The sequence below is a fragment of the Cebidichthys violaceus genome, unplaced genomic scaffold (genome assembly GCF_023349555.1).
Source record: "Cebidichthys violaceus isolate CVI_PGR_0920_01 unplaced genomic scaffold, fCebVio1.0.p SCAF_3, whole genome shotgun sequence".
Classification (NCBI taxonomy): Eukaryota; Metazoa; Chordata; class Actinopteri; order Perciformes; family Stichaeidae; genus Cebidichthys; species Cebidichthys violaceus.
This window is the reverse complement of record NW_027176483.1, coordinates 22,932,671-22,956,717: the sequence shown is the minus strand read 5'-3', so window position 1 is coordinate 22,956,717 and position 24,047 is coordinate 22,932,671. Positions and strand designations below refer to the sequence as shown.

At 42.5% G+C, this 24,047-nt stretch overlaps 1 protein-coding gene across 9 annotated transcripts in view; it reads right to left on the bottom strand.

Annotated features, from left to right (window-relative positions):
• Positions 1-24,047, bottom strand: part of ppfibp2b (PPFIA binding protein 2b) — a 73,729-nt gene that overhangs the window by 43,678 nt on the left and 6,004 nt on the right. For 8 of the 9 annotated variants that reach the window (XM_068723890.1, XM_068723893.1, XM_068723891.1 and 5 more), the window contains exons 2-3: positions 10,437-10,541; positions 3,945-4,153 (exon numbers count right to left, since the gene is read on the bottom strand). In XM_068723890.1, coding sequence (XP_068579991.1) covers positions 3,945-4,153; positions 10,437-10,518 — 291 coding nt within the window. In that variant the 5' untranslated portion in view covers positions 10,519-10,541. Of the gene's footprint in view, positions 1-3,944; positions 4,154-10,436; positions 10,542-24,047 lie in introns of those variants that run through there. The other variant, XM_068723899.1, reaches the window with a different exon arrangement.

The window sequence follows — 24,047 nt, the reverse complement described above, 5'->3', positions numbered from 1 at the left end:
TAAACTACGCATTATAAACTATAAACTACGCATTATAAACTATAAACTACGCATAATAAACTACGCATTATAAACTATAAACTACGCATTATAAACTATAAACTACGCACTATAAACTATGCATTATAAACTATAAACTATGCATTATAAACTATACATTATAAACTACGCACTATAAACTACGCACTATAAACTATGCATTATAAACTACGCATTATAAACTACGCACTATAAACTACGCATTATAAACTATAAACTACGCACTATAAACTATAAACTACGCACTATAAACTAAACTACGCACTATAAACTATGTATTATAAACTATAAACTACGCATTATAAACTATAAACTATGTATTATAAACTATAAACTACGCACTATAAACTATAAACTATGCATTATAAACTATAAACTACGCACTATAAACTATAAACTATGCATTATAAACTATAAACTACGCACCATAAACTATGAACTATAAACTATGCATTATAAACTACAAACTACGCACTATAAACTATAAACTATGAACTATAAACTACTCACTATGAACTAGAAACCACACACTATAAACTACGCATTATAAACTATAAACTACGCTCTATGAACTATGAACTACGCACTACAAATTATAAACTACTCACTATGAACTACGCCTCATAAACTACGCATTATAAACTATGCACAATAAACTACGCACTGTAAACTACACACCATAAACTACGCACTGTAAACCATAAACTACGCACTGTAAACTATGCACTGTAAACTACGCACTGTAAACCATAAACTACGCACTGTAAACTACGCACTGTAAACTATAAACTACGCACTGTAAACTATAAACTACCCACTGTAAACCATAAACTACGCACTGTAAACTACGCACTGTAAACTATAAACTACGCACTGTAAACTACGCACTATAAACTATGCATTGTAAACCATAAACTACGCACTGTAAACTACGCACTGTAAACCATAAACTACGCACCGTAAACCATAAACTACGCACTGTAAACTATGCACTGTAAACTACGCACTGTAAACTATAAACTGCGCACTGTAAACCATAAACTACGCACTGTAAACTATAAACTACGCACTGTAAACCATAAACTACGCACTGTAAACTACGCACTGTAAACTACGCACTGTAAACCATAAACTACACACCATAAACTACGCACTGTAAACTATAAATTACACACCATAAACTACGCACTGTAAACCATAAACTACACACTATAAACTACGCACTGTAAACTATAAACTACACACCATAAACTACGCATTGTAAACATAAACTATGCACTGTAAACCATAAACTACGCACTGTAAACCATAAACTACGCACTGTAAACTACGCACTGTAAACCATAAACTACGCACTGTAAACTACGCACTACAAACTATGCACTGTAAACTACGCACTGTAAACTACACTACGCACTGTAAACCATAAACTACACACTATAAACTACGCACTATAAACTACGCACTGTAAACTATAAACTACGCACTACAAACTACGCACTATACAATAAACAATATACATTATACAATATACAAAACCTCATTCACAAACACACCCGTCAGAGAGTAGGGAGGGTGTCTAAACATGCAGAGTAGCAATGAGAGGGGAGAAAAAGAAAGAGACAGAGTCTCATTTGTGACGACAGGGTTTTGAAGTCACTGTGACTGGAACATAATTAAAAGAGAGAGAGGTAAAATAGAGAGGTCCCAACAGTAGAGAGGCCATGCAGGACAGACAGAGGGTGTGAGGGAGCAGCTCAGCGCAGGAAGTTGATCATAGTCCAGTTGTAACAGTGTCTCTGAGGACTTAATGGAACCCGTCCCAAAGCTCTCCCTTGTTCCTTTATCTCATTTCTTCACTGTAAAAACACTGCAGCAAACGGCACAGTGAAACAGATGCACTGACAACAGAGTGACTCAATCAATCAGAGCATTTTACCTGGAATAACAAAGAATCACTAAAGCCGGGTTTACAGAGGTTAATAACCGAGTTATGTTGTGTGTAATTTAATGTACGCACAAACACCATACTGGCACACTCTATTATCACTTCACCAGCTATCTGTGCTGACGGAGACGTGCAGGGGGTTTTAGAACTTCGTCACAGAAAACAGCTACCTTCAGCTTGATGACAACAGTGAAAGTGAACCAAGAGAGTTGAAAACCCAAAGAATGAGCTGGAAGACGCTCAAAGGCTCCACAGAGTGAGGGGAATGTGAGGGTCCGTCATCACTGAACCAGTCTATGAAGAGCATGCAACAGTCTGAAGCTCCAGTTGTTCTGTACACACAGCTGGAACGGTCCCTTGCTGATTGATTTGCTTCATTACATACAACATAATTTAAATACACTAATCCACATTAATAGAGCAGCATAGAGCCGAATGGTTCAGACCATAGAATGTGACCTTAGAGGTACGCATAGAAAATAGTTAGTTATGAAAGCAGATCTGTTTGTGATCCTGAACCAGCAGCTGCTAAATAAATCTGACCTTTAAAAAAGAAGAGGGCTCTATAAACATAATTATTTCAACATAAAACAGCCGCCTGTGCTGCTGATCGTGTTGCACATCCGACTCTACCTTTCAGAGACTGTCCACTCCCAAAACATCACAATGCATCTACTTATTATATAACGTGTGTGAGTGAAGCCAACGACGTGTACACTGAGCCCACCGTGAGCTCCTGACCCAGCTGAGTCATTTCCAAGGCAGCCAGCGCTTCTCCACAGATTCAAAGAGTCATGAGCAGCTTGGTAAAGCCTCTGGCCATCGATTCAGACATATTCAAAGCAGGAGGGCTAGAAGCCGTATTTTGTATAGATCAGTACTGGTGTGGCTCCAATATCTCATCAACAACAACAACAACAACAACAACAACAACCGTGATGTTCAAACTTGTGGCTTTGAGTGAGACGTCGTCACAGCTATTGGATGGATGACCACTACATTGGTGTTCCCCTCAGGATGGATTTTAATAACTGTGGTGATCCTCTGAAATATCAATCCGTCCAATAATTTGATATAAGTAGTAAATTATTGCACGCTAACAGAATAAATATTATACCTACTAGGAATCAGCATGTTGGCATTGAACTCCTATTTGAATCAGTCTACACAGGCCTTGTTCTACGCATGCTTTATGCACTTTAACACATACTGTTACACTTCCAGCGTATTTATTCTGAGTTTCACTGTTGTAATAAAATGTAAGTTCACAAACAATACAGACACTGTGTGGTTTTCTCTGCACAACTGGACAGCTTAACGCACAAATACATAGTAACATTATGCATTTATTAGGTGTCTGAAGGCATGACTTTAGGGTTTCCCACCGTGTTTTAAAACCGCTAACATCAGAAGATTCTTAGATTTTTTGTGAAATATGATATTAGCCTCATTAAGCTTCATGGAAAGAGAGCAGTGGTGCCACATCACGCAGCTTAGGCTACATATTTAAAGAGTTAGCTGACATTTTAAATAGTCATTTAACAACTTAATTGATTGTACGACATTAGGTGTGTCAGGACTACAAACACATGCAAACCCACCGTAGTTCACTGAGAGTGAGAACATAATCTACAACGACAGAAAAAAAAAAACGCTTCATGGGAATAAAGAAACTAAGCAGCTCTTTCATCAAATCAACACAAAGGTGAAACAGCTCAGACAGTCCGCCGTGCTGAAATGATGTTACACACTTCTGTTGGACTGCTTGAAAAGAACAAAAATACTCCGTTAACACCAGAGGAAGAAGTGGACAGAGACAGTGAGTGAGACATTTCCAGCTGACGTGGCTGCATTTAGTGTTTTTCAATCCTACGCTGCAGAAAACAGACTCATGAATAAGATGCCATGTCATGTTAAGATGGGAGTTAATTTAAAGCATTGCACACAATGTACTCACAGTTCCACTCTGGAGCCAGGCTATGAGGGTCTGTGCCGTTTCTGAAGGTATCTGAGCTCTGAGGCCGTGCCTCTCGTCCCGGTCGGGTTGGAGCTCCAGGGCAAGTTTGAGCTCCTCGGCCAACTGAAGGACCTGCAGAGGAGCAGCGCTGACGGGAGAAGCCGGGTCATACATGCTGTTAGAGAACTCCACCGCTGCTGCTTTTGAACCTGGAGAGTGTGTGGAAGGAGAGCGGAACGCAGAGAGATTATTAATACCATTATTCAAAACTGAAACGTGACTGCAACACAAGTGTGTATTAGCAGCCTGCAGCTTTGAAAGCTAGGAGAGCAGAATCCATCCTGAATATTTCCAAAATGTCCATGTGTCACCTGGATCATTTCCCTGACACGCACACACACACACACACACACACACACACACACACACACACACACACACACACACACACACACACACACACACACATCTGGAGGCACTCAAATAATTGTGAGTCTGAGAAACCGCCACACATCACAGTTCATAAAGTATATGGAGTCCAAAAACAGCACATGATGAGAGCGACCTATGCTTGAATATGTGTATGCAGAGAGCCTCGGAGTAAGAGAAGTGAACTACTGTTGACCCATGACCTGACAGGAAGGATACATGGACATCCTTCACTTTTACATTATATTCAAATACTACTTTAGGCATGAGTGTAGACTAGATCTGAAACAATCCATTGATTAGTTGTCAATTATTAAATTAATCACCAACTATTTTGACAATCAATTAATCGGTTTAAGTCAAAAAAAAGAAAAAAGATAAATGTGAATATTTTCTGGTTTCTTAATTTGTCGGTGACGGTGAACTGAATATCTGCTTTTGATAACACAGATTTTCAACATCTTTGGACATTTTACAGACCAAATAAATCAATCAACAGATTAATCGTCAGTTGCAGTGTATAAAATATGACTACAGAAACCAACACGTTCATCTCATGCAGTAAATGTGGGCCATGGCTCACACTATTCACACACGGTCAGCTCAGTGTAGATACACAGTGCATCACCTCCTCAAGCACAGGTAGAATAACTGCAGCAGCAGCAGCACGAGTTATGACTTGATATTGTTCAGGAGTGAGTTCAGGTTCAGAGATCTATTGTACATTTATGACACAATACTGTGATGACTTTATTATTTGTTACACTGGGAGGTCAACCGTGCTGACAATTCTCTAAAATAACAAAGTCAAGGTATCTTGTGTAAATGGTCAATGGGCTGTACTTGTTTACACTCAAAGCGCTTTAACACCACATCATTCACCCATTCACACACTGGTGACAGGGCTACCATGCAAGGTGCCACCTGCCCATCAGGACTCTAACATTCATACACATTCACACACCTCAGGCACAGCCTCTGTGAGCAACCTGGGGTTAAGTGTCCGAGCCCAAGAGCACATCAACACGAGAGAGGAGAGCCGGGGATCGAACCGCCGATCCTCTGGCTGAAGGATGACTTTGCTCTGCCACTGATCTCAGAAGCATTTTCAGCTGTTTAAATCTGGATCAAGGCTGTGTAGTTCTGTCTCTGATCATTTGCACACGCCCCCTCTGAAATGGGGGGAGTGGTCACATTACTTCAATGACATCAAGAACAGTACCAGTACCAGTACCAGTCATTAACCAGTGGAGTGAGTCCACTAGTATTCCCACAAGGTCCTTAACCAGAGAGGAACAAAACTGTTGATCATGGAAAGCAATAAGACAAAACATATCTAAATGCTGTTGATAAGTGCCTCTAATTTCCTCGTCAGTGATTGGCTGATGTTATCACAAATGGGATTTTTAATGTATTTCTATTTGTGGTCACTGAGAGCCGGAAAAACAAACTCAGAGCACTCAATGAGGTCAGCGTGTTTGAGCTTCAGATATGACAGCGATGGCTGTAAACCTCTTTGTTCACTGGAGTTCTACAGGAGAAGGCGGGGCAGCAAGTTGATTCTGAGGGGAGACGATGCAGGGAATGAATGAGAACTTTTTCATTTTGAGGAATTCACAGTAACCCAGAGGCCCATTCTCTGTCTCTCTACGTTCTGTTGGTTGAAACGGTAACTCAAACCATCAGTGGAGCACATTCAACACTCACCCCTCTGTTAGACACTACTCGTATTAACCAGCTGTTATCAGAGATGGTCTTCTTAGGACTCCATATTTAAAAACATTCAGCCTTATAAATATGCATATAGACAAAACTGAAGGAAAGACTACAGCTAAGCCCCAATTCCATTCTCCATATCAATTATGATTTTTGTAGATAATACGTTGTCATGAAAGAACATCTGCCTGTCAACACACATCCTTAAATCCTCGGATTTTAGAGTGTGATTTTGACGCTATCCCACAATTCACCATACAATGGAACTGAAGGAGACGTCCATCTGATAATAGGGTAGAAAACGTAGATAGAGATCGATGTAAACTTTATTAAATATAATATAATATAATATATTATCCCCAGGGGAAATAGTTTGTAGCAGCAGCAATTTACAGAGTAAATGAAATATGAAATATTACGTATGGAATGCACAATATACTATACAGTACAATAACAGAGCAGATATTGAATTTGAAGAAATAGAATAATAAAAAATAAGATAAGATAGATTACTACATTTCATTGTGACATCTATTCAGGTGAGAAGGTAACCATTAGATTCCCAATATGTGATCACTTGTTTAATTCACTGTCTAGATGAACTAATAGTTATATATATATGCTCATATGTCATCAGCCACTGCTGGCGGATGGATGTGGTTCTGTGTCACCATCCAACCACTTCAGTGGAGCCGCTGAATGTTTTTAAAGACCATTCACCGTTTACCTCGCTACTGACCCAAACCACAGAACAAACACAATTTGATCAATGACATAAAAATGGCCTGAAATCCCAAATGAGTCAGATTAAAGACTCTGTAGATAGGTCCTCTATGAGGAGACAGAAAAGTACCGAAGCATCAGTACAAAGGCACATGTGACCGTGTTTTAGTAACTACTTGCACTGCCAGAAGGTATCTAGTTTATCTAGAGAGACTTACTCACACCTGTCTGTCTGCTAGGTATAAGACGGCTGGCTAACTAGCTCTCCAGCTCCATTAGATTTCTATCATCATCATTTTGTTACACACACCACGGTTAAACATGCAGTGAGAGTAATTACATAAAACACAGTCTCACACAGCCAGTAGCTTCTCACAGCTCCAAATATGTTGCTAATTATCCAATTTGCAACTGGTGTGTGACGTGTCTTCATAGTTGACTACACAAGGTTGTTCACACCCTCGTCTTCATCTGAGGGGGACCGTTTGTGGTGGACAGGGAACAAGATAGCAGAGTGCTGGTACCTTTTGTGCTTGTGAGGCTTATTGTTACATCTTTGTCTTATATACTGATGAGGCTAGGGTGCATTTTAAACTCTCATCCTCCTATTTACTTATAGATACTTGGCATATCAATGTGTTCCACTGATCAACAATTGCAAGGCTTCTATTGTGAGGCAGGAACGTCCACAACTACTGACTGTGGTGTGTAAAAATGGGTTTGAAAGCAGAACTTTTCAGTGAGGTGATCAGATGAAGAGGTGCACGCGACATTAAAGCATCGAGACTCCCAGACACGGGTACAAGCGGCCAAAATAAGTTTCCTCAGGAGGGTGGCGGGCGTCGCCCTTAGAGATAGGGTGAGGAGTTGGGTCATCCGTGAGGGACTCGGAGTAGAGCCGCTGCTCCTTTAGCGTGGAAAGGAGCCAGTAGAGGTGGTTCGGGCATCTGGTGAGGATGACACCTGGGCGCCTCCCTGGGGAGGGGTTCCAGGCACGACCGGCTGGGAGGAGACCCCGAGGGAGGCCCAGGACCAGGTGGAGGGACTATACAGTTGTGGTCAAAAGTTTACATACACTTGTAAAGAACATAATGTCATGGCTCTCTTGAGTTTCCAGTTATTTCTACAACTCTGATTTTTCTCTGATAGAGTGATTGGAACAGATACTTCTTTGTCACAAACAACATTCATGAAGTTTGGTTCTTTCATGACTTTATTATGGGTTAACAGAAAAAGTGACAAAATCTGCTGGGTCAAAAATATACATACAGCAACATGAATTAGCAATTTTGGTGACTTAGAAAGTTGTGTCAATGAAATGAGCTTCATAGCATGGCCTCTTAACTTCTTGTGAGTGATTATGAGTGACTACAGCTGGTGACTTCTCTGAGGCCATTTAAATAGGGCTCATTGGATACAAACGCCCACAAACGCTACAATGGGAAAGTCAAAGGAGCTCAGCATGGATCTGAAGAAGCGAATCATTGACTTGAACAAGTCAGGAAAGTCACTTGGAGCCATTTCAAAGCAGCTGCAGGTCCCAAGAGCAACAGTGCAAACAATTGTTTGTAAGTATAAAGTGCATGGCACTGTTTTGTCACGATCAGGAAGAAAACGCAAGCTATCACCTGCTGCTGAGAGAAAATTGGTCAGGAGGGTGAAGAGTCGACCGAGAACCACCAAAAAGCAGATCTGCCAAGAATTAGAAGCTGCTGGAACACAGGTGTCAGTGTCCACAGTCAAGCGTGTTTTGCATCTCCATGGACCGAGAGGCTGCCGTGCAAGAAGGAAGCCCTCGCTCCAAAAGCGGCACCTTAAGGCTCGACTGAAGTTTGCTGCTGATCACGTGGACAAAGATAAGACCTTCTGGAGGAAAGTTCTGTGGTCGGACGAAACAAAAATCGAGCTGTTTGGCCACAATGCCCAGCAATATGTTTGGAGGAAAAAAGGTGAGGCCTTTAACCCCAAGAACACCATGCCTACCGTCAAGCACGGTGGTGGTAGTATTATGCTGTGGGGCTGTTTTGCTGCCAATGGAACTGGTGCTTTACAGAGAGTAAATGGGATAATGAAGAAGGAGGATTACCTTCAAATTCTTCAAGATAACCTAAAATCATCAGCCCGAAGGTTGGGTCTTGGGCGCAGTTGGGTGTTCCAACAGGACAATGACCCCAAACGCACATCAAAAGTGGTAATGGAATGGCTAAATCAGGCTAGAATTAGGGTTTTAGAATGGCCTCCCCAAAGTCCTGACTTAAATCCCATTGAGAACATGTGGACAATGCTGAAGAAACAAGTCCATGTCAGAAAGCCATCAAATTTAACTGAACTGCACCAATTCTGTCAAGAGGAGCGGTCAAAGATTCAACGAGAAGCTTGCCAGAAGCTTGTGGATGGCTACCAAAAGCGCCTAATTGAAGTGAAAATGGCCAAGGGACATGTAACCAAATATTAGCACTGCTGTATGTATATTTTTGACCCAGCAGATTTGATCACTTTTTCTGTTAACCCATAATAAAGTCATGAAAGAACCAAACTTCATGAATGTTTTTTGTGACAAAGAAGTATCTGTTCCAATCACTCTATCAGAGAAAAATCAGAGTTGTAGAAATAACTGGAAACTCAAGAGAGCCATGACATTATGTTCTTTACAAGTGTATGTAAACTTTTGACCACAACTGTATCTCCAAACTGGCCTGGGAGCACCTCGGGATCCCCCAGTCAGAGCTGGCTGATGTGGCACCGGCAAAGGGAAGTTTGGGGTCCCCTGCTGGAGCTGTTGCCCCCAAGACCCAATCCGCTCCCAAAATGTACAAAGATACCAAATTGCGAGCGGTATATATTGAAAATTGCCCGTTTGTTGATGTATGTTTTGTAATCAAAGCTACTGTCCAAAAAATAAAGAATTACAAAAAAAACCCTCCAGTGTCAGCATGGTAGGTGACAATATTCACTGTCATTCTTTACTAATCCCTCTGGGGGAAGACTATAATCTGTAAGAAAAAAACTGTTTTGTCAAGTTTGGTGAAGCTTTAGCCCCACACCATCTCTAACCCACCATGTTCTCAACACCACATATGTGCTCTTAAACAGCCATACTTCAGTGGAAGGAAAACCAGGAAGATCAAACTGCTTTGAGGAATCAGTCAGTTGTATTGTAAAGAACATTTCTCAAAGATTCCTAAGTGCACAAACTGGTAACAGTTAGGTTCTCAAAGCAAAACCATAATAGTCATAAAGTGTAAGCAGCATCATTATACGGTAAGTAATTTGAACATACTGTATTGTAAGAGACCACAAGCATCTCCAGTGACACATTCAGCTGCTTCTTACAGCAAACCAGACACAATGTGACTCATTGACCACCTGACCAACCACATGACGCTGCACTCTGCAGAGCACTGCGCTCTCTGATGGAGAGAGAAGCGTCTTTGTGTACAGGTATTAGTTGCTGGGCTCCTCATTACATTACATTACAATCGTTCTGATTGTAGAGAACAGACCTCAGCATGTGAGTTCACCCACACTCACTCAAGATACTACAACCAGCGTTGACAATGTGTCAAGATGAAAACCGCATTCTTCAGTAACTCCAATGTCAGAAATACTCCACTGAGCTATTACCTGCAATGATGTCATCCATCTGCTCCAGTGCAGCCTCCAGCATATGACTGGCCTCCGTTTCCATGGTGATGGCGGGAAGCATCAGCTCTCAGGTCTTCTGGTGTTCTGTACAAAAAAAACATTAGATTTAACAGTAACGTAGCACTGTCTCTTTAAATGCTGTAAAGTAGGCTGTGAGAATGTTACCCTTTCAAAGAGGTTCTAAGAAACAGAACCATGACAGATTTACATTAGAGAAAACCTAAGAAACAGAACCACGACAGTAGAGAGGGCATAACAAACAGAACCATGACAGATTTACACCAGAGAGAACCTAAGAAACAGAACCATGACAGTAGAGAGGGCCTAAGAAACAGAACCATGACAGATTTACATTAGAGAAAACCTAAGAAACAGAACCACGACAGTAGAGAGGGCCTAAGAAACAGAACCATGACAGATTTACATTAGAGAAAACCTAAGAAACAGAACCATGACAGTAGAGAGGGCATAACAAACAGAACCATGACAGGTTTACACCAGAGAGAACCTAAGAAACAGAACCATGACAGATTTACATTAGAGAAAACCTAAGAAACAGAACCATGACAGTAGAGAGGGCATAACAAACAGAACCATGACAGGTTTACACCAGAGAGAACCTAAGAAACAGAACCATGACAGTAGAGAGGGCCTTAGAAACAGAACCATGACAGTAGAGAGGGCCTAAGAAACAGAACCATGACAGTAGAGAGGGCCTGTGTTTATTTGATTTGTACATGTAACCCATACAACCCATGTATGTAACATAGATGAACACTACATAAAGCCAGGAACAGTTTAGCACAAACATTCTTCTAAGCTGGATTGACTTTCCATCGGTAGTTGCTGCCTCTGGCTGCCCCTCTATCTCCTGTCATCCTTCTTTCCGGCTTTTCACCGCGCCCCTCATCCCTCCCGTCATTCCTTCTTGGCCTTGCACTCATCACTTCTATGTCATCTCTCCTTCAAGGCTCTCATCCCTCTGTTTTTCTGTCATGCTGACTTAGAGACAAATAGACATCACTACGCAGAGATCAAGAGGAAGGACAGTGATGTTATCTACAGACGCCTAAGGAGAACCAACCGCTCTTCAACATTATAGCACTAACTTTCACAACCATAGCTCATAACCGTTGACACTGTTAATCTGTATAAACACAGGCAATGTACTTACAGTAACGTGTAACGATTCTACCATTTTCAGTCAAAGTATTTGTCTGCTCCCATGATGCATAAGTGTGTATAGATACAAATGTGTGTATTTGAAAGAAATCTGGTACTTTTATTGTTAATTATAAATGGCCCCCTATTACTTTTGTTACGACAGACGGTGACAGTGCAATTCAGACACTATGACACTGTTCAACAGCAGTTACAACAGTGCCTTTGTCTGTGTGTGCGTGTGTGCGTGTGCGTGTGTGTGTATATAAGCAAGGAAATTGCTGCTTTTTCATGATTCTTTTTTCCATTGTCTTGTTTTTCCATTGTGACACTAAATGTGCTGATTTAGAGATCACTCTCCTGTTCCAGCACAGAGTTGACGAGACAAACTGTCACAATCCTGCCCACTCTCTCCCATATTGTGCAATTTAAATAACTGCTATGTGTGTAAATGCGTTTGCGTGTGTGTGCTTGTGGGAAAGACAACGAGAGGGAGGAAAGTGAATAGTGAGGGTGTGTCTGTTTTGGTAAAGTTCTCTGGATCTTCTTGTGATTTTGGTTAAATAAAGAAATGCCTCATCAGTGGAATGAATTCAAAGTTTGAAAATTTGGATTTTTCTTTAGCCACGTTACTGTTACCGTTTACTTGAGAATGAAATGTTACAAACCCATTTGCAACAGGGACATACAAAACTGTCCTGTATTCTTTTCTTTTGCTTAGGACAGCTTTTAAACTGAGATTTGTACGGTGTCCCAGAGAGCTCAATATGTTTGTGTAACTTCAGAAAAAACATGCATAATATGGACAAAACAAATGCAAATGAAGAAGACATCAATTTAAAAGACAACAAAAGTGACGCATTTATTTATAAACCAAAAAAACCATTTGGTCTTTTCTGTTATTTTTTTTCCTCCAGGGAGTTTCTGTATTTGGTTGTTTTTTGTTTCTAACAGGGAGTTTTGGTATTTGGTTGTTTTTTGTTTCTAACAGGGAGTTTTGGTATTTGGTTGTTTTTTGTTTCTAACAGGGAGCTTTGGTATTTGCCGGTGTTTTCAGTTTTTTGCTGGATGTTTCTGTATTTGGTGATGTTCTGTTTTTCTGCAGGATGTGTCTGTTTTTGTTGTATTATCAGTTTTGTGCAGGGTGATTTTGTATTTGAATGTTTTCTGTTTTTATTTCTAAATACTATGCATGTGTTGTCAAACTGGTGAATATTTACATATTTGTTGAGCTCTCAGGGTCACCTTAGATTTTTTATATATATTATAAAGATATTTAAGATTTAAGCACTGCTTTCACATTAGTGTGTTGTTACTGTATAGTCAAAAGATTAGACAGCAAATATGATATGACAGCTACAATAGTTCATCAGCGTCAGGTGTATTATCTTCTATATAACAATAATTACACAATAAATAATCATTGTATTGTTTTTATTACCAAAGTGTTAATTTGTACCAGGCTATTCCGCTATTCACACTATTCAAACACCCAGTTGAATATATTACTTAATTTAGCAATAGCTAGCTAGCCAAAACGCTTTTTGCCGCAAAGCCCTTTCTGACAGAAAAGGTTAGTGGAGTTAGTAGAAGTAGTAGTAGTAGTAGTAGTAGTAGTAGTAATAGTAGTGGTATAAAGAGCAACAAAGTATATGTAAGGAGTAAGTTGTGGTGGATGAATGGGACAAACTTTTTAATTAATATTAATTTCAGTATTCAGTAGTAGTTTGGTTAGGTTGAGCCAACAGAACCACTTGGTTAGGGTTAGTCAACAAAACTATTTGGTTCAACCGGCAGCCACAGCACTGGACCTTTAACTAATAAAGTACAGTTTACCAACTTTACTCGGGGTGGCAGATTTAAGCACAACAAACACACTATGACCTATCTCTGCCCAGACAAAAGCCTCTTACTTGAGATAGCGGATTTAAGCACAACAAAGCACAGCAGCATAGAACAACCCTATTATAGCAGCAACAAGCGCAACAGTTATGTTACACAACACTAAACGGGACTCGGCGGCTCATAAAATACACAATAACACAGTAACAGTACAGTTACAAACACACTATGACATATCTCTGCCCAGACAAATGCCTCTTACTTGAGATAGTGGATTTAAGCACAACAAAGCACAGCAGCATGGAACAACCCTATTATTTGTATATTATATGTTTCTTCAAACTTGTTCGGGCAGAGTATCTCCTACCTAGCACCGGGGACCGACAAGCACTGTGTAGGCGATTTAAACGGCAAGCTAATCCTCCGTATGGCAGTGGGGATCGGCGCCTTCGGACTTGTTCGGCGGAATATCTCCTGCCTAGGACCAGGGACCAACCCGCACTGTGTGGGCGGGTTAAACGGCAAGCTGATTCTCGTCTGACGGCAGAGAAAACAGCGAATGTCAACTTAAAGAATCCGGGAATTCTGTGATAAAATTTTTTGAGATGCTGGGATTGTGTGGTGGGGTCGGTAGGATATACAGAAGCTATTACAAAGTTGTTTTGAAACATTGTTCCCCATATTTTCAGGGAACTACTGTAAGAAGTCACAATTCAACAAATAAAGAGTATAAAAAATAAATCCCTGTTAAACTGAACGGCAGGGTTGTCTCCTGAGGTTAAATCACATTGTCTGTGTTCCTTGATTCTTAGTACTGTCGATGTAGCAACAGACATGCCTTTACACTCCAGAAAAACAAGTTTGTCAGACATGACAATATGTGACCTTTCTTTCTGTTACAGCTCCAGACGCCTCAGTGTTGACAGCTCCTGAGTCAAAAGGGAAGTTGGCCCTCTGCACTGTGTCTGTTGTGTTAACAGCGGACAGCTTCACTGACAGTGAAAACAATGTTATCAGGTGCTGATAGGACTTATCAGGATTAATGTTCTTAACTACAAATTTGTCATTCAGTTTAGCACTCAACACTAAATAATATAATAACTACTTTTGCACAATATTCAAGGTTGAGAAAGAGCTCCATGAATTAAGAACCGTGTTAGCCTCAAGCTAAACCAACAGGTTTTATTACCGTGTTGACAGAGCAGTTTACAGCCAACAACGCATGGCTCACCACTTTACTGGAGAAACCAAGTGTCCATGTGGACAGAGCAGCTTACTGACACAATCAACACTGAGAATGCTTCAACTTCAGACCCCAAAACACAAGACACTTTCCAAAGCTGGACTTCAACTCACTTGTTGGAATGGTTCACTGAGACAGTCAATGTCCCAACACACAGTACACCGTTATCCACGGACGAGGTATGTGATGAAATCAAACATCAGCTCGGCGCCTGTATGCAAACAATCATATCCAGAGATATTTTCCATGAACTGCACCAGTGTGTGAGAACAAACAAAGCAGTGTGTCCACTGCTTTAATCCAACCTCACTCCTCCTCCTATCCCCTCCAGTCCTCTGTCCAACTCAAGGAGAGAGAGAGAGAAAGAGAGACAGAGAGAGAGAGAGAGAGAGAGACAGACAGACACAGAGAGAGAGAAGGAGAGAGAGACGGAAAGAAAGAGAGAGAGAGAGAGAGAGAGAGACAAAGAGAGAGAGGAGAGAGAGAGAGAGAGAGGAGAGAGAGAGAAAGAGAGACACAGAGACAAAGAGAGAGAGAAGGCGAGAGAGAGAGAGAAAGAGAGAGAAGGAGAGAGAGAGAGAGAGAGAGAGAGAGAGAGACACACAGAGAGACAAAGAGAGAGAGAAGGAGAGAGAGAGAAAGAGAGAGCGAGAAGGAGCGAGAGACACAGCGAGAGAGAGACAGAGAGAGACAGAGAAAGAGAGAGAGAAGGAGAGAAAGAGAGAGAGACACAGAGAGACAGAGAGAGACAGAGAGAGAGATAAAAGCTATGCTGTCTCCCTGTCTGCTTTAGACAAGTGTCTGTGCTGCTATCAGCTTCATGATAAGCGCCATCAGGACCATTACTGTTCATTTCTGCTCCTCACTGCTCTGCACATCAACAGGCTGATAAACCTCTAAACTACTGATGCACTTGAGGAAGCTAACAAACAAACGCTTCGTATCCCATCTCCACAGAGGGCCGCATGAGCTAGAGTTACTGACATACGGTAGGAGCACAAATGTACTAACAAACCCAGTGGAATGATACCCGAGTGATGCCTGCAGAGATGTGGACCTCCGATAGCAGAACAGCACTACTAACATCAATGATGTTCCGTTAACGAACGACAGCACAGCCCAGCAACTGGCTCTCCTTAATAGAGTTCTTAATGATAGATGTGATCTTTCTGTTGTCTTGTTTATAGGGTATGTCTTTAAATAGATCTGAGGACTACTTCAGCTAAACTTCAGGTGAGAAAAACAATTCAAGTTGCATTTTAATAAATGAGTTTTGGCCACAGGCCAAGCTACAAACACAACACTGACAAACAATCAGCGGCTCCTATAATAACCCATCTTTTTAAACCACTACTGCATCTTATCTTTACCAATTTGACTTTATTGATCTTGTATTACTGGCGCTTGTTGTGGCCAAGACAGCAGCATACATAAAAGATTCACACATAGAAGCACAAATAACAAAGTTTAAAACTGCTGACATGATCTTCTCTGTGACACATGGCTGCTGGGGGGGGCAGGACTATATGGGACTCATCTGTACTGCTCTGTTCTACGCCGTCCTAATCCTGCTCAAAAGAGCACTACATTCATCTCTATGTATTATCTGATTCTTTCTGTTCTGTACTCCGGTCAGTCCAGTTCACTCCTGCTCTCATTTCCGCTGTAATCGATTTTGCCCCCGAGAGTGAGGGTAATGAACCAGAACACACAACAACACATGACTTCCAGTCAGTGACCATCATGAGAGCACGAGGGAAGCGGTTCACTTGAACTTTAAAACCCCCCCACCACTATGTGTACAGTAAATGAAGAGTCATGAAGAGTATGTCAGGTGGGGGAACATGTTGGCTAAGCTGTGGACCGCTGCCCTCTGAACACCAGGAGTCGGTGTTCCTGCGCCTCCCTGACAGTCACAGGAAGAATCCACAAACACTCCATTTCACAACCCGGTCCTGAACTCTACTGTGTGCTTTCAAACGGTTACAACGCTCCCACAGAAAGACCGCAGCACAGAGACACGTCCAGACACGACTGTGTGCGCGCTACAGCCCCTCAGTGCACCGTCCTTGGGTTTCACTTCTCATCTACAGACCCGGAGTCATTTCACACGGTTCTTTAATGACAGACGTGTGAAACACACTACCATCCTGGATGAACAAACACACGTGAGGAGCGCACACCTTTTACCATCGGTGAGGCCTAAAGGAGAGCTCCAAGGCTATTGTTGTCACAGCACACACACTCACACCTGTGATCATCCAGTCTGACTGCATTCTTGTGATGTCAGTGGCAGAGCAGCTCGACTACGGTAGTCACCAGTGTAACGACTCGCCTGAAGGCACCAACAGCTACCATCTACGCCATCGAGACATGTGCATCTGATAATGTTACGCTGTGAACAACCCGGAGTGACGGGACAGTGACGGGACGGGACAGTGGCGGGACAGTGGCGGGACAGTGGCGCGGGACAGTAGGGGGACAGTGGGGGAACAGTGATGGGACAGTGACGGGACAGTGGCGCGGGACAGTAGGGGGACAGTAGGGGGACAGTAGGGGGAACAGTGATGGGACAGTGACGGGACAGTGACGGGACAATGGCGGGACAGTGGCGCGGGACAGTAGGGGGACAGTGGGGGGACAGTGGGGGAACAGTGATGGGACAGTGACGGGACAGTGACGGGACAGTGACGGGACAGTGGCGCGGGACAGTGGCGCGGGACAGTAGGGGGACAGTGGGGGAACAGTGATGGGACAGTGACAGGACAGTGGCGCGGGACAGTAGGGGGACAGTGGGGGAACAGTGATGGGACAGTGACGGGACAGTGGCGGGATAGTGGCGCGGGACAGTAGGGGGACAGTGGGGGAACAGTGATGGGACAGTGACGGGACAGTGGCGGGACAGTGGCGCGGGACAGTAGGGGGACAGTGGCGCGGGACAGTAGGGGGACAGTGGCGCGGGACAGTAGGGGGACAGTGGGGGAACAGTGATGGGACAGTGATGGGACAGTGACGGGACAGTGACAGGACAGTGGCAGCACCGCTAACGGCTAACAGACAGAGGTTCCAGTAGGATAGGTTCAGGCTCTGTTAAGTGAAAATAAGTACTGTAAATTATAACATTATGATGTGTTCACATGTAATCTTGTAAAATGTAGTTTTGGTAAGAAACTTGAATTAACCAGCTGTTTTCACAGCAACATGAATAGATATTAGAGATGAATTATGAGCTCTTTACACGAGCTCTAAACAGATGATAATACAACTACTAATGACAAGATTTGTTTTTATTAATATATAGTGAATAAAAACACTATAAATGACTATAACAAAGATATTTGATGGTTTACTGACTTCACAGTGGCTCCCTTTTTTCTTTAGTGCTGATCGGATCTGCGATCGGATCTGATTGCAGATCCGATCGCAGATCTGATGCGTACGCTGTAGCAGATCAGATCTGCGGTCAGATCCGATCTGTGAGTTTTATTATCCGTTGCACCTCTAGTAAAAAAGAAACGAAAAGAGAAAGAGGCACAGTCAACATGAAGAAGAGATGTATGAGCAGAGAGACGTAGCTCACCTAGCATTACTGATCATCAGACCCACTTGATGGAGACACAGAGATACACAACTGGTCTCATGTCAGCGATGCTGATATTCATTCATTCAGGCAGAGGAGAAGCTCCAGAGAAGCTCTTTTAAAGATGTCGAGTACAGATTGCACTTTGTGTTTCTACAGTACGGTGGCCCTGAGAGCTCAAAACACAAGCCGATTAATGAACATCTTCACCCGCTTAGCGACACAACAAAATGGAGACATGGTGATGCGCTCGTCTCTGCCATGAAGCTTCCGGGCCTCTGGGCTACCTGCAGCATTTCTGTGTTTAATGTGTTTTGCGTATTTGCTTAAAACAGAAGCGAGGCTCACTTAGCATGGGAGTGTTTCTTAATACACAATATGTGGACTGAACTCCCTGAAATCAATGAGGCACTGTGTGTTTTCATGCAGGGCTGATGTCGGTCGTATGCAAGACTTACTCTAATGACATGTTGTCTCTTTAACTATTTTAACTATTACAGAAAATTACCCCAAAATGAGTCTATAAAGCGTGAGAAAACAGTGAAGACTGACCGTCACAGACAGGGTGACCGCTTCACAATCCAAAATATTCAATTTACAAAGATATTCAATTCAATTCAACTTGTTTTATGTAGCCCAAAATCACAAATGTGCCTCAGAGGGCTTTACAGTCTGTACACATGTGACATCCTCTGTCCCAGGAGCCTCACATCGGACCAGGAACAACTCCCCAAAACACATCCAAACAAATAGAAAACAGATCAATACATGTGAAAAGCTAGCGACAGAGACTGTGTAATGACTAATCAGACACTGTGGTCAACAGACAGCATGCTACTTCACACTCCGTCTCTGTTCTTATTGACAACGTCCTGCTAATGCTACGTCCTACAGCTTCCCCAGAGCACCATGGGAACACATCCATGAGCTCTGTTGACTCACTCTGATCACACTGTAGACGCTACTCATTCACTCAATCAATGAATCCAGTGTGGTACTACTCACTGACATGTGTGACACATGAAGATTCTTTTGTTACTTTTGTATTCTTGTAATATTAGGGTGGATTCACCCATCACTGCTTTCCTGATTCTAACACAAAGGGAGCGTTCAGGGCAGCGAGGCAGTGAACCAGCCACAATGGAGATCTATGGAGGAGAAATGTTTTCTAACTCGCCTGACGGGAACAGAAGGTTGGGAACCTGCTCGTCATACAGCAACAGAAAGCTGTCATTGTTTTTGCAAAGTGGGAAACCTTGACATTTGAAATTCCAGCATCCACCAAAACCTTCACAAGGATCAACTGTTGGGACGGCCTGTGAGAACAGGAAACGCCAGAATGCTTGTGAACCTGTACTGTTGAGAAGAAGGGTAAAACATTAAAACACACACACACACACACACACACACACACACACACACACACACACACACACAGCAAGGGTGTGTGAGTTTACTGTTCCTCCTCATTTGGCTTAGCCTGTTTGGATTAGTGTCACCAGCTAGAGGCCAGACCTAAGCCCCCCAGGCTCTCCTGTCACACAGGGTAAACACAACTGTGTGTGTGTGTGTGTGTGTGTGTGTGTGTGTGTGTGTGTGTGTGTGTGTGTGTGTGTGTGTGTGTACAGGACCGCTGACATTTCAGATGAGCTGTTTCCCGTTCTCTCCTCCACCTCTCTCTCTTTTCACCACGTCTTGGCAGTGAAGCGACTGGTGTCAGTGAGAACAATGAATAAATCCTCCAGCTGATCTACGTGAACACATTCAAACCTGCTATGAAAGCTGTTCACAGACAGGCTGCACAATCAATCCAATATCAATGGGATCACAATGATGGACATCTATTGATGTTTAACATGTGCTCGGCTCGTGGACCTTACTTTAGGTCTTACTTTGAGGAGCGATGTGTTCATTAGCAGGGAGGAAGCAGAATTAGGGAAATAATGCTAATAGACTAAACCAGGGCGATTCAATTCAAACCCAAGAGGTCCAGTTAGAGAGACGTTCCTCATAGAACATCACAGTAATGTCTTGTTCTATGATTTAGTCCCATATATAGTGAAGTAGCCAACAGTTGTATCAACGTTTGTATTATCAAATCAAGTAAAGAAAGTTAAATTTAATAATATCTCAACAATATTTATCGTCAGTTTTTAAATTGAACTGGATGAATTTGAAATAATACATGATCTCATAATAAATAAACGTTCTTCTCTTGTTTCAAGTAAAATAAGGGAGGCACTTAGGAATGTATCGGTTATAGATCCGGTCCGGACAGCAGACCGCCTGTTAGTGACCCCTGTTCTAAGGGTTCTCACAAAGAAGGGATCCTCAGAAGCAAATGTTCTGTGTAGAACATCAGTCCGTCAAGAAGAACCTGGTTGTCTTTCTAACCAGAACAATGAAAACTAAAACTGCCTTTGTAATCCCTCCTGTTGCACCCCGGTTCTTTCTCTCCCCTTTCCAACCGTTCAAGAATAAATTCATTCCGAGCAACACAGAGTTTTGTCTTTCCAAAGCAGATGCAGATTTGTTTAATGAGACAATTAAAGTCCTGGAATAATGAGCTACTTAACTAAGTACTGTCACACCAAACGGGCTTCATTGCTAAAGCTCTTGAGTATGCAAGCAGAACAGAAAGAGAGTCACACTACAGCCTGTCAATGCTTTATCAAAGACATTTCTGTGGATTGTCATGCAGGACTTTGCTTGAGGACTCAATTATTTTGATTTGAAGTGGTAATTGGACTTGAGTGGGGCCCCTCGGCTCTATAGCGCCCCCTATTCACCTCTAGCCTTTAAACCCATTTTTTGACATCCTTTATACTCAAAAACTCAAAATGTGGCAGACACATCAAAACCTGTGAACACTGCCAGAATGCACGTGATAAAGAAGTGAACCAGACGCCTAATGTGTAGTTCTGAACATAGCGCCACAGACAGGAAGTCAGCGTCATGTGATGAAGATCCTCCGCTGCACAGGACTCCTTCACGGCTGCTTGCAGCTTTAATACTTTACTTGTAAAGGTTGAGGAGGCTTTTTGTAAGATGCTGTCATCCTTATCAACATAACATTATGTTTAAGAATCAACATGCTTTTGTCTAAGCAAAGAGTACAGATTCAGTCATTTCTGACCTTTACAAAGCTGAAGAAGCCTTTGAAGCTCCTGAACTGTGGAGGAGGGAGTCAGGTATGGAATATTTCAGCCAGGCTTTTCACCTGCATCTTCCTCATAGTCTCACATAGCCTAGCCCTATCTCCACAGCGCTACAGAAACGTCTGGCTCCACACATTATCATTTTGCTACAGGGAACAAAACCTCTGGCTGGTTTGTATATCTGTAAACCAATCACAGCGCATAGCAGACGGGGAGGACGCTGACCTCACAACAGACGAGGGAGAAGAAGGTTCAGAGGCCAAGAAATCCAGACTTCTCTGTCCCCAGCATGGGTAAAGCTAAACAAAGGACTTGGTCACACACATTTCCCAAAAGACAATAGAGCATCATTTGGTTTGACCCTCCCTGTCTTGTCAATGTGAAGTCTGCTCATCGTGTTTTATTCTCTACTTCACCCTGATGGCTTCATGTGGGTTATCTTACTGTTTATACGTGACAAAGCTCCTCCAGACCCACATAAGACATTATATAACCGTCTTCACTGGCTGAGAGGTGCTCCTCATGACAAGGAATCTGACCTTCATGTGTAAAACTGGTGAAATGCTGCTTTAAGCCAACAGTTTTTCTGAATAAAAGGCCACCTTCATCATCAGGCCAATCTCCCCACAACCTGAAGAATTCCCCGTTCCACATGAAGGTGCAAGATCTGAAGAACAGAAGAGATTTGACCATGAACTGCATGCAAAAGTAACAACAATGGCAAATGCCAGTGTCATCTCCTGCTGGAGCCAGAGTGGAGCAAACCAGCTGAGACCATGAACAGTTTTTGTGCTCTGCCAGCGGAGTCAGGCCTCGTCAGCGACGGCATCCTCATTAACCTCCATCCAAATTCAGTCAAAAACCAACTGAAAAAATACTGTCTCTAGAAGACTCGCCAAGCATGTAGAGCAGGACAAAGAGGCCAGCAGGAGACTCCAGTTACACAGTCACAGCCTGCTAGACCAGCCAGCAGAGAACAGGCAGCTCACATGACAGGATGATGTTACAGTCACACAGGAGAGCTGTGTGTGTGTGTGTGTGTGTGTGTGTGTGTGTGTGTGTGTGTGTGTGTGTCTTTAACGGGTCTCAGGTAAATGTCATCAAGAAGCAGGTGCACAGACGTTACCACACACACACACACACACACACACACACACACACACACACACACACACACACACACACACACACTTCAAAATGTTCAACAGGAAGTCAGCGTCACACTGGTTCCCCTCCACAAAAAGCCAGTGGGATTTTTCCATTTGTTCAGCAAAACAATCTTCTCAAATGAACACCACTTCATGACTGATGATCTTCAGAAGTGAAAAGCTCCCGTTAGGCTGTAAAGGAACGACACCACGGTGACATGAGCGGGAGACAACACCACGAAGCCGGTGTGATGACGTAGAAGCAAACGTTCAAATACCTGCAGCTTGTGTTGCCACTGACCTCATTTCAGAAAAACAATGAACAGAAGTTACCATATTTGGAATGTGGAGGAGTCAGTACCGTAATGGAAACACGTGAGGCCCCCGCAGAATAACCCTGAGAGCCCCCCCCCCCCCCATATAGGCAAGAAATCAGTGACGTGTGGTGAGGCTCGTTTCTGGTGAGGTTCTGACTCTACAGGAGTCAGATTTACAAACATATGAACCCAATAGAGGAGCTTAGATCACCATTCAACTGGCAGCCTGACCATTACTACTGGTTGTTCTTCATATTTCATATCAGCATTATTTACACACAGATACTGTAGGTAAGGTACATATTTGATTCCACCAGGAGCGTGAGCACCACGATCATTTTTGTGGTCAAAGCAAAATATAAGAAGAAGAAGAGAAGAGTAGAAGAAGAAGAAGAAGAAGAAGAAGAGAAGTGTAGAAGAAGAGAAGTGTAGAAGAAGAAGAGAAGTGTAGAAGAAGAGAAGTGTAGAAGAAGAAGAAGAAGAAGAAGAGAAGTGTAGAAGAAGAGAAGTGTAGAAGAAGAAGAGAAGTGTAGAAGAAGAGAAGTGTAGAAGAAGAAGAGAAGTGTAGAAGAAGAGAAGCGTAGAAGAAGAAGAGAAATGTAGAAGAAGAGAAGTGTAGAAGAAGAAGAGAAGTGTAGAAGAAGAAGAGAAGTGTAGAAGAAGAGAAGCGTAGAAGAAGAAGAGAAGTGTAGAAGAAGAGCAACGACAGAACAAGCATAAATCGACCCGTGGGCTCTCTCTCGCCCCCTTCAGTGAGGCAGAGGTACTGTTTGCCTCTCTGTGCTTTTTCACTGCGGTTTAATGTCAGATCAGCAACACTAAATATGTTCTACACAGACGTGAAATACATTATTCTATGTAAAGAAAGGACATCTAATAAAAGAGTCTACAGATATTACAGTGGTGACAAACAATGAGACAGAAAAAGACTCAACAGTTAGTGAGGATTCACAGCGAGGAGAGTAACAGCTGGTCTCTGTCTCACCTCACTGTCTCCTCTGTTTGAACAGGACATGACATCATTCAGAGGTTCTGATTATAACAATGATTGGAATCATACAGAAATCACATTTATAGCACAGATCAGTAGAGAAATATTAATATTTATTTTATTTTAGCATTATTTGTTTTTTACTTGTCA